Source organism: Lygodium microphyllum, chromosome 2 (assembly GCF_053477565.2).
Source record: "Lygodium microphyllum isolate KBCC chromosome 2, Lygodium_microphyllum_v1.1.10, whole genome shotgun sequence".
Lineage (NCBI taxonomy): Eukaryota > Viridiplantae > Streptophyta > Polypodiopsida > Schizaeales > Lygodiaceae > Lygodium > Lygodium microphyllum.
In genome coordinates, this window is record NC_141136.1 from 117,668,796 (window position 1) to 117,687,209 (window position 18,414).

Genomic DNA, 18,414 nt, shown 5'->3' on the forward strand with positions numbered 1-18,414 from the left:
AGAGGCACAAGCAACTACATATATAGTTTTAGGGGTGTGACTATAAATATAGAAACTCTCAATTTGAAAAACTTTTTGCTACTATCACCAATTCTTATTCTTCACCTCGAGACCTATTTTCTTCTTCCTGTTAAGAGACTATGGGAGAGTTAAAGTGAGAGGTGAGAGTGGAGAGTTAAGAATTAAGTGCTTCCATTCCATTCCTTTTCTTCTTTTACTTTTCTCTTCTTCTTCTTGATTCTCCATGGTGCTCATGAGTAAGAAGTGGGCATGGATCCTTTGCATAGCAGAAGTTGGGCAAAGATTGTGAGCAACATTAGAGGTGGAGAGCTTTGAGGTAAGTCCATTGCTCGCTTTTCTATTTTAGATGCATTTCAAGCCCATGCAAGATGTGAGGTGAGAGCCAAACTTGTCCAAGGTGAAGGATTGGGTGTGGGGTGTTCCATTCTTGCTCCCCTTAGAGGCGGATTGAGGCATGTAATCTCACAAGATCTCCAAGTCTCTTGATCCATTCAATGGCTCACCTGCTTGTAGAGGAGTGAAAAAGTAGGGTAACCACTAGAAATGAATGCAGTTGAACTCCAATGATTCACTTTTAAGTGCATCAACATAAACCATACATCTGTATCTACATCAATCTATTATCATAGTGCATATCATGTGTGCATAAGGCCTTTTATTAGCGCGTATGGGGGTGTGTGACCACTTTATGGGTGGCCCAATTGGACTTTAGTGGGTTAATCTTGATCTTTTGAAGTGGTGTCCCATTCTCTCACACTATTACATACACCTCTCCTCACCCTTATCCATCACATTAGTGGTTGGGAGTGTTAGAGGAGGTCCACCAATGAAGCCTATGCAATGTTGGTGTGTTTTGCATCTTTGGTTTTTTATATGATTTTTATTGCCCATGTCAAGACTCCATGCTCATTGTTTTACTTTATGTTCATGTGCCTTTGAGTGCTTATCTTGTGTGCTTATTGATTTCGCTTTTGTTCATTTCCATTGCCCATGTTGAGGTTCCATGTTCATTGTTTTGCTTTATGTTCATGCATCTTTGAGCTATTGTCTTGTGTGCTTATTGCTTTCACTTTTGTTCAATGTGCATTCTCACATGGCATGTGATTTTAAGTTCTTGTTTGATGTTGCTACATTTTAAGGTGTGTCAACCTTATCTTTTGGAGTAGATTGCGTTGAACTTTGACTTTGTCATGAATTGTCAATGTTGTTTGGGTTTCTTTGCATGACCTTCTCTCATTGACAATGCTGCTACTGCGACTTGGTAATGTTTTTTGACATTTTGGTTGGCTATTGTTGATTGGTTGTTGCTTGTATCACTACAGCTCTATGTCATTTGATAGCTAGCATCTCATATTGTACCCTAGTATTTGTGTACATTGTATCATGCTTCTAACTATTCTTCTATCTCCATGCCCCCAAAGTTTCTTCCATCACAAATGAACAATGGCTGGCACAAGCTCAAGGGAGAACTCTAACTTTTAAAAGTTATGCATAAACATTGAAAAATTTTAATTTGTAAACTGATTAATGAAAGGAGACTACCTAGGTACTAATAACTTTGATCAAATGGAGAATTGTGGGGACAAGGAGAACTCAAAAACCAAAAATAAAGCCAAAGTCAACCATACTCCCACCATACTAGTTTCTTTTGAACTCTTAAGAAAACCTACGTAGTTGCAATACTTTTGGCAACTTGGTAATGTGAGTCCAATCTTAGAACCTATGTAGTTGCAATACTTCTAGCAATTCCATTGTCATGCAATAATGCAGTATTTACAAATATCAATTAGGTTGTGTTGCAACCTCTTGTTATGTTTTTGGCTAGCAATAGGGACATCGGCGAGCTCTTCGGTGTCACATCTTGGTGTTTAGTGTATTGTTGTTGATGACCAATGAGTGATAGCCTAATTGGTTGGGGATATGTGAGCTATGCGAGGTCAGTTGTTCAAAATCCACAATCAAGTGGCTCTCTGGTGCTATGCCTTTGGGTGAAAAGTCAATATTACACAACAATAACTACTATTGAATGATATTAAAAGCACATAATTACAAACAAATGCACAATCGCGAGCAAAAGCATTGCCCTTTTATTTTTGAGAAAGAGAGAGAGAGCACAGCTTTTTTTTACTTTTCTAAAATAAACTCTTCTTTTTTTGAAAAGCATGATGTTCACATATTTCAAGGCTAAGTGAATCACTTAACTAAAGTTAACAGTAGGTTGTTTGTTTGGGACGTGCACCACTTTGTCACCGCACTGTTGTATAAGCAGATGCCCTAAGAGGCAATGTTAGCACAAAGACACTTTCATGTGTGAACCACATGGGTAATAGACATTGGATGGGTGGATGCCTAGTCCACAAAGTCGTCGGGGGACCAAGCCCCAAAGCAGAAAGCTGAAAGCTGAGCAACCAAGTGGCACCCGGCAAATTATGCCACGTGGCGACCTATTGCAAACATTGGGCGCCGTGGGTCCAGTCGATTGTATTGGCGTTCGTAGAAAAGAAGGATGGGGCATGCTTTCTCTTCCCGTCTTTTTTTTTCTCGTAAAAGTCTCTTCCCGTCTCTTTCTCGTTTGCTCTGTCCCTCTTGCTCTCTGTCGCATCTCTCTCTCTCTCTCTCTCTCTCTCTCTCTCTCTCTCTCTCTCGCGGCTTCGCCTGCAGGAGTATTCAGAAATGGCCCTCCTCCTGCAAAACTTGCAAGCAGGCGACGAAAGGATGCACGTATTTTCCTCCTTCGCACAGAAATCAGAACCTCCGGGTTCTTCTGACGGAAACAGTTAGCCTGATCCGCAGAAAATCATACTTTTTTGAGCACAGGTGGACGTTTTCAATCTGTTAACAACATTTCTTTCTTTCCTATGTAAGGCCATTGTAGCGATGCGATAAGCAGGGCTTTTGCGCATTGGGTATCACGCGCTTTGAGGTTTTTCGTTCGCAAATTCGAAGAGGTTGGAACAAGCATTCATTTATATGTTGAGTTTTGTGTGTTATTGCAAGCCAGCTTGAAGCTGAGCGGCCTGATTTATGTTACATGAGTTAGCGAGGTCAGCTTTGTGGAAGAAATTGAGGGAGGTTGCTTGAGCATAACTTTGTCATATCGCAGAACGGTCACTTGACAGGAAGGGTGTTAGCAAAAGTCCTAGTGAGTCCTCCCAATTTGGCGCTTTCATGTTTTGCAATGGGATTGCCAGCGCCTATTTCTGGTGATCCTGACAACAATGAGGGCGAGACTTCTGTTTATAGTGCATTGCATGCCACGGTTTCTTCGCAAAGAAGATCCTGGAAAGAAAACTGTGGTGCTGACAACTCAATTGCAGCACCCTCAGGCACGTATAGAAGCAGGTCTGATGATGAAGCTCAATGCGAGGATTTGAAGTCTAGTACATTGAATAGTGTATGTGCAAAAAAGAGTGCTTTGGGTGGGCCATGTCCAAACAATTCCCAGGTCTTTCAGGATACCAGCCCAGCTGGTGGTCTTAAACTGGAAGATGCAAGCACAAAATCCCTGCTGGGAGGCAGTGGCATGGACCATGCTTATCAAATATCAGGATGTGGCATATGCAAGGAGAGAAGCCATTTGTCCATGCCACTATCAGGGAGGAACCTGCAGACCATGGCAGATGGAAAACTAAGTTTTTCTCTTGAAACGGATGGTCCCTTGCTTACAGAAAGGGAATTTCAAGCATTTCAGATTAGGAGACATAGCTACCAGTTTAATGCAAATCAAGATTCTTGTCCAAAAACTCAGGGCCAGGGCATTGACGAGGTTTCATATCAGGAGTTCCCATCTAATTCCTCTGGCTATTCTCGATCACCACTTGGTCCCAAACGTCACTCTGGGGTAAGGATTAAGTTTGTAACTGGCTCTGTGCTTTTTCTTGTTTTGGTTATTTGAAAACTAGGTTTTCTTCTGGTTTAATCTGATTATTGATAGTTTTATCAGTACAGTATACTAGATGGAATCATGGCTTTGGATCTTCAATAACTATGCCTTGCAAACCAGCGAGAAGTATGAGTATTTCAACAGCAGTCAGGTCTCTTGTGGGATCTTTCGAGGAGTCTTTATTGTCTGGGCGCCTCTTGGCAGGAAAGCACTGCCGGGTAACTTTTGGCTGTCATGTGCTTAAAATTCTTGCTGTTGATGACGGACCTTTAGTTTGGATGACTGCTCCATCACGGTGCCTGGTCCTGCATTGTGGCCTGAGACCAACCTTCTTTTGCAATTCTCGTGTTATGAGTTGCCTTGTGACAGATATATTTGTTTATGCAGAGGCTTGAAGGCTTCTTGGCACTACTTAGCATAACTGGTGGATATTGGTCTCCACCAGTTCAAAAACTCCCATTTTCTGTAAGGTGTGTGGGTAGCAACTCATCACTATACTATGCATCCATTGAACTTCTTGGAAATGCCAGCAGCTTACGAGATAGAGGAAGCAATTGCACCTCTGCTGATGCAAATAATAGACGACTGAAGATACCAATCACTGGCCGTGTACAGATGGTATGGAATAAGCTCTCTTCTTTTTGGAAAAATGTTTGCTGTTTTACATTTTTCTAAAAGATGGCCACATGGCCAGCTTATAATCCATCTCAAGAGGGATTGTTTGAGTGGTTGAATAGATTTTCTACATCTGCAGCATTCCTTAAGCATATGTTAATGACAATAATATTAAGATAGCTACTATCAAGCACTTGTAAAAGCTTCTCAATGATTGTAGAGATAAAAGTATCACAGCTTACAAGCCATAGGACATGACATGAAAAAACTTTTCTCTTTTGAAAAGTGCAATCTATTTTCACTACTGAGCATAACTGGTGGGTATTGGTCTCTTCCAGTCTCCCAGACTCCAGCTCAAAAGATGCCACTTTTCTGTAAGATGTCCGGGTGACAACTCATCACTATATTATGCATCCATTAAACTTCTTGAAATGCCAGCATCTTGAATCAATGGCTTCTCAGAAGGTGCACTATGCCAAAGCATGCCATCATGTACTATGATTTTCCGCCCTGCTCCTGCCCATGCCATCATGTACTACGATCTCCCACCCATGCCAAAACTTCCTCTTAGGGTCTTAATAGTACAATGGAGAAAAGAAGATATTTGTTGTAGCAGTCACCTCCAAACACCTTCAATCCCCCCTATCAACAGCTAAGTCTTTGCCATGGGAGTCCTACCTATTGTAGGAGTTGAAAAAAGTTCAAGGAGAGCTGGCAGCAATGAAGCAAGAAATGATCAAGCAGGAAGAACACATTAAAGAATTGCAGGGATAGTTAGAAGGCATGAAGAAGGAACAACAAAAAGCAAAGGAGGAGCCCATAACTGAGTCATTACAAGTAGAATTGATGAACTAATTACAAAAAGTGAACTCATCTGATTCAACACATTTTTGTACACATTATATGACAGTAATCAAGGAGAATGAGAGGATTGAGAGTAATAAGAGAGAGATAAGGATCAGTAGTCTCCTCCGGATGGAATAGAGAGAATCTTGCTCCAGAGTTGGAACAAGACTTCATCCTAGAAACAGATGCTCTACAAGCATAGTAAAGCAAGGTTGTCCCTTTCGTAGATTTAGGAGTCCATGAGCATTATCCCAAAAGGCACACAAGCAAAGGTCAACTACATGGATATGACAAAGAAGATAGTAGTGATGAAGCAAACTAAGTCGCTACAAGGAAAACAAGTATGGATAGAGGACAAGTTGACCCCAATTCACTCAAAAATGGACCAACAAAATTAGCCAAAGTTAGAGAAGCATGAAGGTTCAATATGAAACTTTTATTAAATTGAAAGTTCGAAAACATGTACATTGAAAGTTTTGCCTAGTGAGCAGTTTTCAAATGTCTACCATCGCCCTTGTGATTTAAGAGAGATTCATTTAGAAAGGCATGCATTGTCATTTGCAGCTCTCTGTTTCCTTTTGGCAGCCCACTCTTCATCAGTTTGCTGCAGTTTTTCTCTGTTCCAGCTATGGAGAATGCAAGTAAAATATGTGTGAGAGTGGAGGCAGCAGCTATTTATCTCCTCATGGCGTGGGGAAGCAATAGGGTAGCATCATAACTCTATAAGCACCAGATATTGCTGTTATATTTGATCTAAATCACATCAAAACACACTACCACAGCACTACAAGTTGAGATGCTCCCTTCTTCTTGGAGATCTCGAGCCTTTTGCATTTTCTAGACCATCTTTTCACGAAGAAAGTGATTTTCTCATAGTTCTATCAGAAGAAATCCCTCTATTTATGAGAGGAACAATGCAAGGATCTATGGGGATTGTACAGGGCAGGTTCGTTTAGAAGTTTGCTCCACGAATTTGAGTTTAATTTTGGTTGTGTTTTCCAAGGTTTCGATAGGTAAAGTCCATGGATGGAAATTTGAAGAGTCCAAAGTTGGTTGGAGTTCAACAATGAAGATGACAAGCCCTTGGATGCTTGGAAAGTCCCGAGGTTGATTGGAGTCAATCAACAAGGGTGATAGGGCCCTTGGCTATTTGTAGATCGGTTGTGTGACACAATGCTATTGGAAAACCAACCTATGGTAATCAACTTAGAGCAATTCTTCATTGTGGCTATTTTGTGCATGCTTTGATGTCATTGGATAGCTTGGATAGTGACGATTTAGCAAGAGGTTGCTGTATAAATAATGTAACAATGTAGATTGGCTGTTGCGAAGGGTCAATTGTTGGACTCCTTCACTCTTCTTAGTTTGTTTATCATTGGAAGCATCCATGGATAAGTGCAACATGAAGAAATTGAGATTACAACTCCTTTGTTGCAGGAAATGCAAGGGAAGACTAGGTAAATGCAAGTCAGCACTTATTGGAATGCATTTAGCTAAGGATTAGAGCAATAGCCCTTTGCTTTTGGGCATGAATTGAATGCTGGTTTGTTGTGATTGTGGTGCTAGTTTGAAGTGCTACTTTGAATTTAATTTATTTGATAATAAATTGGGTGTGCAAAGCTTGGGGCAAAGTAGAGGGATTGATGCATGAATAGGGATGAGGCTTCATACAATAGATCAAACTAGTTTGGAATTGAGATTTGCATATATTACACATTGTTTGCAATGCGTAGTAGTGTGGGACAAAGTTTGCACCCCCGCTGTTACTTTTGCATGTGAATTGAACTGAGAACAACATATTCATATGTATTACAAAATCCATAATTGGGAAAGGTTCAATAGTGGAGAGCTAGAGATTTTTAATGTGTAATTTCAAGGTACACATTTTGAATGATTGGGTCTTTTTGAACGTGGGTGCCAAAATTTGGATTAAATTATTAAATTTGGGTAGGAGGCTAAAGTTTGGGCTAAGACACTAAATGTGACAATTTGGGCCAAGACACTAGAAGTGACAATTTTTGGAGTAAATTATACTCTTTAGTTGCAAAAATGAGGGAAAACTTGGGAACATGGAAAAAAGGACTGACCATGGCAGCTTTTGGGTCATTTGTGGCAGTTTTGTGACTGATCATGGTGTTTGGGAGCAAGGCCATGACATCTAGAGCCAAGGCAGTAGCTTTTCCAGCAGTTGGGGCATCAAGGACAGCAGTTGTGGTCGTTTAGCATGCATTGCCGCAGTCTTTCCCCTCTTCTGTGCAGTTTGCCATGAGAATAGACTGTTTTCGCTCTCCTACGTATGAAGATCTAGGCTGGACAGCATTGTGCACGGCTGGACTGAAGTGTTCTACACTAATGACAGCTCTGTTCCTCTCTATTTAGGATAGAGTAGCTACCTAGGATAGCGTGCAAGCTGTGTGCAGTACTTTCTCTCACTTGAGGGTATTGGAATTGCTTTAGACTGATCTTAATCTTTGTGCAATGTGCTTTTTGAGGCATTTATGCAGAATTGATGTTTCCGTGGCAGGTGTGGTAAGGGCTAGAGTCTGTCAATCATGGTCAGTGAGAGAAATTGGTGGCTTAGTAAGTAGGCAATACTGCATCGATCTATGAGAGTAGGTACAAAACGATAGGTTGCTGATAAGAGGTTGCTTAGGTGGCTGAAACTTAAGGTTTCAGAGCAAAGTTACATTTGTTGTATCTAGTTGAAACAACTTTCATAATCTTAAAGGTATGTTGCAAGGGGTGCCAAGATAGCACTTATTGCCCTTTGCATTTTTGAAGGCCGGTTTTGGGCAATACAATTATGGAAATATATGTTGATGCATCTTACAATGCCATTGGAACTTTTTTGTTGCATGAAAGTTTGCCATTGGTGAGAGCAACAATGGGCAAAGGGATATGGGCAAAGATAGACTGAAGTGGAAGAGTGCACTATGGACTCATGGGAACAATGGGGATTGATTTGCTGCTGAAGAAATGTGGGTTTTCCAGCCAAACATCCTAATTAGCCAAGCGTTTGGATTTTGTACTCAAACTTGAAGGGCTCTTCTCTAATTCAAAGAAAGACCACAAGGGACACCAGAGTTATTGGCCCAAGTATGGTTTGTGTGTGTTTGTGTGTGTTAGAGAGAGAGAGAGAGAGAGAGAGAGAGAGAGAGAGAGAGAGAGAGAGAGAGAGAGAGAAGCATAAGAACTCAATCAAAATGTGAATGACCCAACATACGATGAATAATGTCCACAATGTGTGTCCTCAAATGCATAGAATGACTTTTAAATAAAAAACCTTGAGATTGGCTATACTAAGTGTCCTAGCAAACCTTGGCCCTAATTATGCTAGGTGTACTACCTTGCTTAATAGTCCTAAGTCACAATTAAGCCTAGCTAGCAAGCCCAAACTAGGGGACAATGGGCATCAATTGATAGCCCATGAGATGGCCAATAAACTCCCTTTCAAGCCTCAAGGTATGGGTCTAGTTGCACAAGTTTTTCTAGAGGGATAAAGCAACCTATGATTATACAAAGAATGACAAATCATGTTTTAAAAGATATCATATTCAAAGCTTGCTAAAGAGCTTGGAACATTGGTCGAGTAAGATCATAAAAAGATCTATCAAATTGTCTTCTTTGTAACCAGCCCAACCATCTTCTGTTAATCCATGCATATTAAGTGAAGCATCAACCTTGTAGAGAAGGCTTAATTCATGGGTGCCTTTGAGGTAGCTAAAGACATACTTCATGGCTTGCCAATGATGAATAGAAGGACTATGCATAGACTTGCTTGATTGGGAAGCTGCAAATGGTGACGGCAATATATAGGTCTTCCTTTTAACAATGCAAATTGGAGGCCCAAAGAATTAAAGTACATGGAAATCTGTCATCGCAAATGGATGCTGTAAATCACACTGAAATGTTGCAATTTGAGTAGTATTGGTCCCAATAATAAGGAGATAAACATAAGGAATAGATCAGCAAATTTGAATTTTGATGCCATAAAGGAGAAGATGCCATAAGATAATCACTTGTTGAAAGCGCATTATCACCATTATTTCTAGTAAACTAATAGTCATAAGAATCAGGCTTAAAGAGGCCTTTAGCCGATGTAGCAGTCGATACAATAAAAGAAAAAAACATTAAAAAACATATCGACCACTCATCATGAAGAGAAGGATTATACTGACAGTGAATAAAAAGAGTATAATTCATATGCGAAGTCAATTTGATGGTCTTGTTGGTGACAAGAAAATCGGACGACTCCTATAGAGCAATGTGCTTACAACGTTTAGAGATGCCGTGCCTTGGCTTTTTGTATTAGTTGTTGGAATTGGTCGTATTACAGGTTCATAGGCTCCCATGTGAGCAACCTCTTTATTGTTTATTTGGTTATTGGTTGATCTATTTTTCGGTACAACTCATTTTTGTCTGTAAAAGGAGGGAGTGTGGCCATGGTCAATCATACATATATTTGCAGATTCTTGATGTGGAGTGAAGTGTGTGAGCTGGTGCTCAATCATTGTACTCTTGATTCTCATAGTGGATTCCTATTCGCGGCCACCTCTTGTAGATTGTCTCTTTCATAATCAATTTTGTATATTTCATTATTTTAACCTTTGTTTTGCTCTTCTAACATGGTATCAAATGTTTATGTTTTTTATGGAGGCATGGTCATGTGTTACTTTACAAAACCGGTATGTGTTGTGCGATCTATGCAATGACCTGCATTCGTCTGCATGTCTGCTTTATTGCTGTGACAACTTATTGAATTTTGCATTGTGCAGCACTTTGTTGTCTTGGAAATCAACACTAATTGCTTGTTTCTACCCTTCAATGTGTGCCAATTTGACCCACTTTTTTGCGTTTGCCTTTTGTATTTGATTGTCATGTCAATTTCCGGTTGACTTGGCTAGGCAATACTTTTTCAACATATGTGGTGCTTGCATTCACATAGATCATATATCCTCATGTGATTGATGCAGTCCACCATAAGGTTCCCCTTTGTTGATTGACGTTCCCCCACGATGTAATGCATTGACACTAAAGTGCATTTGTTTCCCTAGTTGGGCTGAAGTTAATGATTGTGATTATGTTGACTTGGTTGGATGCATGGTTGTATTGATGCACAATAATTGCATTGTAATAATTTCTTGTCCATGTCATTGTTTTTCCTTAGTCAACCTACATTTTCTTGGTTGTTTTTGTGTATGTTTATTTTTGTTCTTATTGCATTTTCCATTTATGTGTTCATTCCCATATTAGTGCCTTTGTGGTGGTTCATCTATGTGCTTTGTGTATTTTGCTACATGCATCCAGTTTACATTGCATCAATTGAGATATCTTGTACACTAATCGCACTCCCTTTGCTACTCTCTCCTAATCAAGGTAATGTGTGAGTCGTTTTTTTCTTTTCTCATTTCACTTCATTATTATGTTTGTAGCCTTGTGATTGCGAGATTCACCATCTCATAAGAGTCATGGTTGAGTGCTACAATACTTATTAGTGCTTTTAAGGGGGTGTTTAATTCTCTAGTCTTTGGAGAAGTTTTTACTTCCATCACACTGAGGTGGTGGAGTTGGGTCACATTTGAAGATAGGGTAGACGTGGAAGACATGTTACTTCTATGTGTAGTGGATATCATGGTTGTGATTGGTGGAGCACGAGATCATGTATGTCTATACCATCTTGGTTCACTTGGGGCCTATCGATAGCTTAAGTGAACAGTTATTCTCGACTCTAGTGATGTTGCATGCTCTCATACGTTCCTTGCTAGAAGGGGTAAGTGCAAGGGTGGAGAAAGGGCACATTGATCCTCTTTTGTTGTTGGTGGATTTGATGTGTCATCAAGTTTACATGTTGTGGCGATTCAAACCTTGGACTAGTATATCTAGTCGCAAGTTCATGATGGACTCAACCACTGTATTCCTAATTCTCGTAGTGCAATCAAAACCTTGGACTAGTATGTCTAGCCACAAGTTTGTGAGCTGGTACTCAACCATTGTATTCCTAATTCTCGTAGTAGATTTCTATTCTTGACTACATCTTGTGCATTCTCTTTCATCGATCTTGTGTCTGTCATTATTATGCTGTTTGTTTTGTTATTCTAACAATAGTTACAACTCTTTATCTTTAAATTAGTACCTAATTGGGAGTGTGTTAAAGAATGACCAGCATGAGAAGAAGCTGATTTTGAAGCAGCATGGGAGGACGAAGCATTATGACTAGCATTACAACCAAATTCATCAATATTTCATAGCTGGTTCCTAAGATTTTTAATGCTTGTCAAATAGGAAACCATATTACCAACTTCATCCATGTGAAGGTCTTCTAGTTGCTTGCAAAGATAAGCAATGTGAGTCTCATTTCATAGTTGACAGAGCAAAGCAAGCTGATTCCTAGCTTGCTTTGCTAACTTGACTTCATTTTTCACTGGTAAGGTTGGTGGCAATAGCCTGGATAGGTGGCAGTTATGGCCGAGATTGTGGCGGCTCAAGGTTGCAAAGCAATGCTCCTAGAGATTGGGGTGGCACTGTAGGGCAGTAGGCGGCTAAGGCAGTGGAGAGGTGGTTGATTGGGTAGGCGAGGCCTGTGGATGTAGGAACAGCTGGGTGGTGCATCTATCAAAAGACAAGTGCCAAAATAAATTGCTAAACACAAGACAAGAAAGAAAACGAAAGAACATTGCAATACCAAATACAAGAATGACGCGTACAATAGCGAGTCTCTAGCTTCTAGGCATTGACACTAGCTCCCTCTCTCCATAGAACTTGTAGGTGATGATGTGACTGAATGAGGAGGAAGGTGGGTATATAAAGAAGAAAATAATGCCAAAATAGGGGAAGGTTGGCCAACATTTAATGCTGGACAGCCAGCATGAAATGCCTCAAATAAGCATTGTAATAACCATAATAAAATGCCTAAATAACCATAATAAGCATCATAATAACCATAATAAAATGCCTAAATAGCCTAGCCAAGACTCTCACAAGTTATTTGGACTGCTAACACCCTCTCTCGAATCATGGGTAATTTGATACAATACAATGATACAATGACAAAGGCTAGTCATAGTTCATACAACAAAGAACCACCAAAGAAGAACCATGGACACCCAAGTAGGGGGTGACAAGCCACCACCAAGGTGCCTTAGAGAGAACTTGATGTTGATGTCAATCGTACCAGCTCCTGAAAATAGAGAAGAGTTGTAACAAATTTCCGTGTCCCTCAACAATGTCTCGCAGCAGCATACAAGACTATCTTGTCAAAAATGCCATTGATGATTATGTGGCCATGGATTCTCTCCCTTTGGCCAAGACCAATGATAACTAGGCCTTCGACTTCTTTTTCCGATCACCCCTCTTTGAAGCAATAAAGGCCTCATTGGAATCTCCATAATGAGACAGAAGCCTCCTTTGTAAATGCAAAGATGCTTCATTTTCAAGCAACATCAAGGACATACGTGTAAAGCTTACAAGTGTAGAGGATGTCTACGCTTGCAAAGCATTGACCACTCTATCAAATTCTGGGGGGAGCTTGTAGAGTATTGCTCCCACTAGATGTGCCTCTGGAAGGGTAGATTGCATGTGTCAAAGCTAGTCCTAAACGTGTGTAACACAAAGCAAAAATGATTGAATGGTGTCCTTTGGCTCAAACTTTATTTGCTGAAGCTGTTCATAAAGAGTCATTGCATGCATGGTGGAAGGTGCCTCATACAACATCTGAAGCTTCAACCATACTTCTGGAGATGTCCTGCAAGAGGTAACCATCGGTAGGACTTCTTTAGAAATACACCGAAACAGTGCAAAATAGGCAATGCATCGTTTGAATCCCATGTAAGCACAACCTCCTCATAGTTGTCCTCATCAAAATCTTCAAGAAGAGGAAAAGGAAGTTGAAGTTGAGAAATAGCTCCACATACAATGTATCAAATCCACTTTTGCACAAACCGGGCTTTCATTATAACATTCCATGTAAGATAGTCAGGTTCATGTAACTTGTCATTTGTAGAAGTGCACAGAAGAGCCATCTGGAGAGGATAAGAAGAGAAGATAGAGAATAGAAGGTATATAGAGAGAGAATACAATCAAATCAACAGCAAAGACATCACAAAATGAGAGTTTAAATGTAGTGTAACAAAAAAATTGATTAGAAACAAAGAGCAATTGCTGCAAAATGAAGAAAAGCCAGTCAAAATCTGCTAGAAATAGCAAAAACGTTTTGTATAAACAGTTGCCCAGCCATAGTTAGGGGTAGGAAACCAAAAACACAAGCTGGTTGATCATTTAATGCAGCAAACTGACAGTTGCAAGCTGGAATCCAGGTGTAGGCTGAAAACGTAGGGTGCTGGTCTGAATATGCAGGCAGCAGTTGAGTACACATAAGTTGACTGCCCGCAGCAGGTCTCTAATCAGCAGGGGGAAGAAAGACCTGTAATCAGCAGAAAAATCGTAGCAGGAACCTAGATTCTGCAACCTAATGCCATGTCAGAAGTGGTGTGGCAATGGAAGCATAGACAAGTGCTGAAATAAATCACTGAACCCAAGACATAAAGGAAAGAAAACAGAGGAACACTGCAAGGGAAGAGAACTCGGAGATGTGCTTGGGAAATGGAATCCATATACCAAACACGAGAATGACACATACAACAGGGCTCCTAGGCATTGGCACCGACTCCTCTCTCTACAAAACTTGGAGGTGATGATGTGACTGAATGAGGAGGGAGTCAAGTATATAAAGAAGGAAATAATACCAAAATAGGGGCAGGTCGGCCAGCATTTAATACTGATCAGCCAGCATAAAATGCCCCAAATAAGCATCATAATAATCATAATAAAATGCCTAAATAACCTAGCCATGCTGGGCATAGGTCAGACTCACACATGAGCTGTCTGGACTGCTAACAGCATCATAGGTGGCAAGAACTCTTGCAGCTGAGGATAGTGGCAGCCAATTTGGGTGATGCTAGTTCTGGTTTAGTTAGCGACTGGACCAGCAGCTGAAGCAGGTGGTGAATTACTGCAGAAGAGCTGAGCAGGGGCTGTTGTACAGCAGGAGCTTCAATTGGCAGCTGTAACTGCTGCAAGTTATTGTACAACCATTAGAAGACACAAATCAAATGCCAAGTAAAGATGAGATCCAGCACATGGGGATTGGCTTAGGATGGCAGCCAGATGAGTGTGGATCTCAATGGAAATGGCTGCCAGTGCAGGTGGTCACAAACAATTGCTATGGAGAAGCCGGCTCTATTACTGCTGTTGGCCCAGAGAGAGAGAGAGAGAGAGAGAGTGTGTGTGTGTGTGTGTGAGAGAGAGAGAGAGAATGAATCAAAGCAAAATGAATAATGTTGCAATGTGTGTGCTAAAATGTACAAAATGACTTTTAAATAGAAAACCTGGGACTAACTGTCCTAGCAAATCCTAGACCTAACTATGCTAGGTTTACTGTCATATATGTTGTAAGTGACAGTTAAGCCTAGCTAGGAAGCCAAAGCAAGGGACAACGGGCATCAATGGGTAGCCCATGATGTGGTCAACGAGGGTTTGAGGCCAATCGGTGTTGTTTCTATGTCGAAGCATTCTAGCTCCACATTTGTGAGTTTACTGACTGCTGAATTTTAATTTGGATTTATTGTGCTTAGAATTCTTTTACTGCCTTTTAGTTGAATGAAGGCCGGTTCATACTACTGCTGCCGAAGTGTTGGGGGGTGGTGCATCTTTTTGAAGGTATTCAGCTGGTCTGTGTGCCTCACAACTCAGGGTGTATTTCTGGTGCTGAACCCTGGCTGGTGGAAACAGCAAATCTCATTCTTGTGATCATATTCACGCTGCTCACATTTGCAATTCTTTAGACATGTAAAACAAACTTTGATATGTCTAGGGCTGCTCTGTTAAAATTTCTGCTTGGTTGTGCTTCATCTGATTGATGATATTCAGTTTTCAACAGATTACACTTGCTGCAATGGTAATTTCCAACGTATTGAAGGGTATGCTTAAGTGGACTGAAGGTGCCTGGGTTAAAACTTCTCTGGTTCATACTTTTGTTGTCAACTTTTGCAAATCCTGGGTTCCAATGGTTTCTGCAGGTTCTCAGTAATCCAGAAATGACCCCAATCCACACTTTCTTGTGTAATTATGACCTCTCTGACATGCCACCTGGAACTAAGGTATGGACAAATCTAATTTAATAGTTTTTTAGGACTACAAAAGCTGATTGTTTATCCATTTCTGATTTTTGTAGTTATGGACAGACTTTAATGCGGCACAAAATTTTTCTAGCACCTGCTATTTCAACTGGGAAGGTCAGGAAAGATGCTACTTCATCTGACAAAAGCTTGGTGAACAACCTCACCATGTACAGCAGTAAAAGTGGGGATGCTCCTTCTAGTAAAAACTGGTTGAAAGTAGGTAATAGGTCAGAGACTTGTACTTCTCAGGTTTCCAATATGCCAGTCTTTTCTGACACTGAGATGGCACCAGGATGTGCTGTAGAAAGAGAGAGTGACATGGCTGCCTTGAATGGAACCAATCTCAAGGAAGACTGTTCAGTTTGCCATGGATTCAGCAGTGGCACTGGTACTAGCAGAGGAGCTACTTACCATAGCAATCGTTTGGATGCCAGTAGAGATAGTCAGGGAAATACTTTGCGTTATGCCCTCCATCTTCGATTTGTTTGCCCACCCCTGAAGCAGTATCAGAAGTCCAAGAAGACAGATACAAGTGTGTCACAGTTCTTTTGTGTTGGTGAGGGTTGTGGCAAAGAAGACAGGAGACGATTTTACTTGTACAGTGATCTTCGTGTTGTCTTCTCTCAGAGATGTACAGATCCATATGAAGGGAAGGTGAGTCTTTACAGAGTTATCCAGCTCTTTTGCATATCTGAATGTTTTGCACTGATGTTTGTATATTGCATGTGCCTAGGTACACCTGTTTGTGTGTGTGTCGGTGGCCCATTTTTTTGTGTATACGAGTCTGCTGATTGACCTGGGGTCTTGTGTTCTGCAGCTACATTTTGATACATATTTTCCAGCAAATCCTAAGTACTTTGAGTACTCAGGTTAGCGGTCTGCTCCTGCTGTCCAATGTAATCCTTTTTAAATTGAATTTAAACCTTCCATTTAGCATCTCTGCATTAGATGTGTGCAGAGCTCTATTCTATTAGATCCAAGACAATCCACTGCAAACAACATTGTGATGATCCACTCTGTTGCACACCAATGATCTAAGGAGTTTATTCCAATTTAATCATTATTAACTTTATTAGAAGCCCTAGTTTTATCAATTATCAGTTGCAGTTGTAAGGTCCTTTGGGACATCTTATGTCCAGAATGGATGAAGTCTTCCCTTGTTATTGGACCATGTGTGCAGAATAAGAGCTATACGTTTAAAAACAGTTTACAACATGAGACACCAGAGACGTGAAACCCACTGAGAGAAAGTAGCTAATGAAGACATAAAGGCCTTCAGGACAGGTTTTGTTGCAGATTCTAACACTCATTTATGCGACTGGAGATGCTTGGACCTCAAGTTTTAGTTTACCTTGCATGTGACACCAATGGTGAAGATTCTTTTTTATTTTCTTAAAATTTTTGAAAGAGTGAAGTTTCTTACTTTAGATACAAGAGTTGGAGTTTTACCATCATAAGCACCAGTGTTGAAGTCGACTCTGATGTTAAGCTGAACAGCTAAAATCATCTCCTATGCATCACAGGCCTCTCTTGCCACCTAGGCACTTGGTTATTTCTGGTAGAGCATGATTATGGTATTCATTTGTAGTATCGTCCTGCTTTATTCCCTTCTCCATTGGTTATATTTATAAATATTGCTAGGCACGTTGGAGTGTATGCTAGTTTTTTGGCTTGTCGGCAATTGAATAGTATAAGAAAGCTAAGGGATTCAATAGCACAAAGAGAGAATGTCTATGTCAAGGAGTGGTTTTGTCATAGGAAGTGGTGCTATATTAGTGATCCAAATGTTGGGGGTTTGCCCATCTATCTACATTGAAGGTAAGTTAGATGGTATGAATAACACTCTTATTGGAGTTCAAAATCACTACTACCATGATTCGTATGAGATTTTGGAGATAATATTGGTTTTTGCCCAAAACCATAGCATATCCAACCCACCAAATGCATATAATGGACCCTCCAAATGTTAATTGATTACAAGCTTGGCAACAAAAGAACACAAATGGCTTGTGTCTTAGTTACAAGCACTTCTTACAATGTTTTGACATTAATTTGGCATGTGACCAAAGCATCGAAGGTTGGGAATGTTAAGTGGAGTTAATATGAAACAAGAACCAAAGAAGAATCCAAAACTTGAAGAACCAGCTAGTAGTAGAGAAGTTCTTCTAAAGAAGAGGGTAGAAGCATTTATCACTTTGATCAAGAATCTACATGATTAGATGATTGGCACTAAAATACAAAGGACTAGCAAGAAGTTAGCTTGAAGTTGTCTTTAAAATTATCCATCAAAGTTTGAGGGAGTGCTAATAACCCTTAATACTGAAGTGAGACCTCAATCCTTAACATTTAAGAACTTTTCCGTCTTAATAATGGAGAAGCTATGGCTTAAAGCCAATAAGGAAGCAACATTAGAGTAGTATTCTCTATCCATGTAAAAGGTGAAGGTGGTTTTTCCATAAAAAGCAATGGTGACAAATAGTAGTAGTAAGAGGAACTTTCAGGTAGTGTTTCTCATATACCAAGAAGAGGTATGCAATTGTAAATTCTCAATGTATAGAAGGTAAATGAATGGTGTCCTAAAATGTAAAGGGAAAAAGAGAGCTATAAGGTTGAAGTAGAGCTTGAGTTATTCATGGTAATTGTTAAAGGATTATGTAGCTCAACTTGAGAAGCACTAACCATTGACTCTTAGAATTTGATAGTAGTGTACTCCATCATACAACCAACAAGAAAGATTATATGATTCTACAATGTGTATGTAAGAACCCATGGTGATATAAAAAAACTTTCAAGTGTATTGTATATTCTTGAGATTGAGAGAAATTGGTTATTAGTTGCTTTGGTAACTAATTCTAACCACCATTAAGTGAGATA

The 18,414-nt window shown here is 40.2% G+C and overlaps 1 protein-coding gene across 2 annotated transcripts; it reads left to right on the forward strand.

Annotated features, from left to right (window-relative positions):
* The first annotated feature begins 2,570 nt into the window (after positions 1-2,570).
* Positions 2,571-17,092, forward strand: LOC148040225 (uncharacterized). 2 transcript variants are annotated; one of them, XM_087697765.1, is made up of 7 exons: positions 2,571-3,862; positions 3,970-4,122; positions 4,292-4,522; positions 15,439-15,519; positions 15,604-16,194; positions 16,358-16,409; positions 16,721-17,092. In XM_087697765.1, exons 1-7 carry the CDS (start codon positions 3,200-3,202, stop codon positions 16,723-16,725), a joined length of 1,776 nt encoding a protein of 591 aa, XP_087553891.1. In that variant the 5' UTR covers positions 2,571-3,199; the 3' UTR covers positions 16,726-17,092. The 2 variants fall into 2 exon arrangements, with proteins under 2 accessions (XP_087553891.1, XP_087553900.1); XM_087697774.1 differs by lacking the exon at positions 16,721-17,092 and having other exon boundaries at positions 15,604-15,760; positions 15,833-16,194; positions 16,358-16,714.
* Positions 17,093-18,414: the final 1,322 nt, after the last annotated feature.

Excerpts from the sequence above, each read along its gene's own strand:
- LOC148040225 (XM_087697765.1), top strand. The coding sequence starts at position 3,200 with ATGGGATTGCCAGCGCCTATTTCTGGTGATCCTGACAACAATGAGGGC. Across the intron at positions 3,863-3,969 it reads GTCCCAAACGTCACTCTGGG|TATACTAGATGGAATCATGG; the intron begins GTAAGGATTAAG and ends TTATCAGTACAG. Across the intron at positions 15,520-15,603 it reads ACATGCCACCTGGAACTAAG|ACTTTAATGCGGCACAAAAT; the intron begins GTATGGACAAAT and ends AGTTATGGACAG.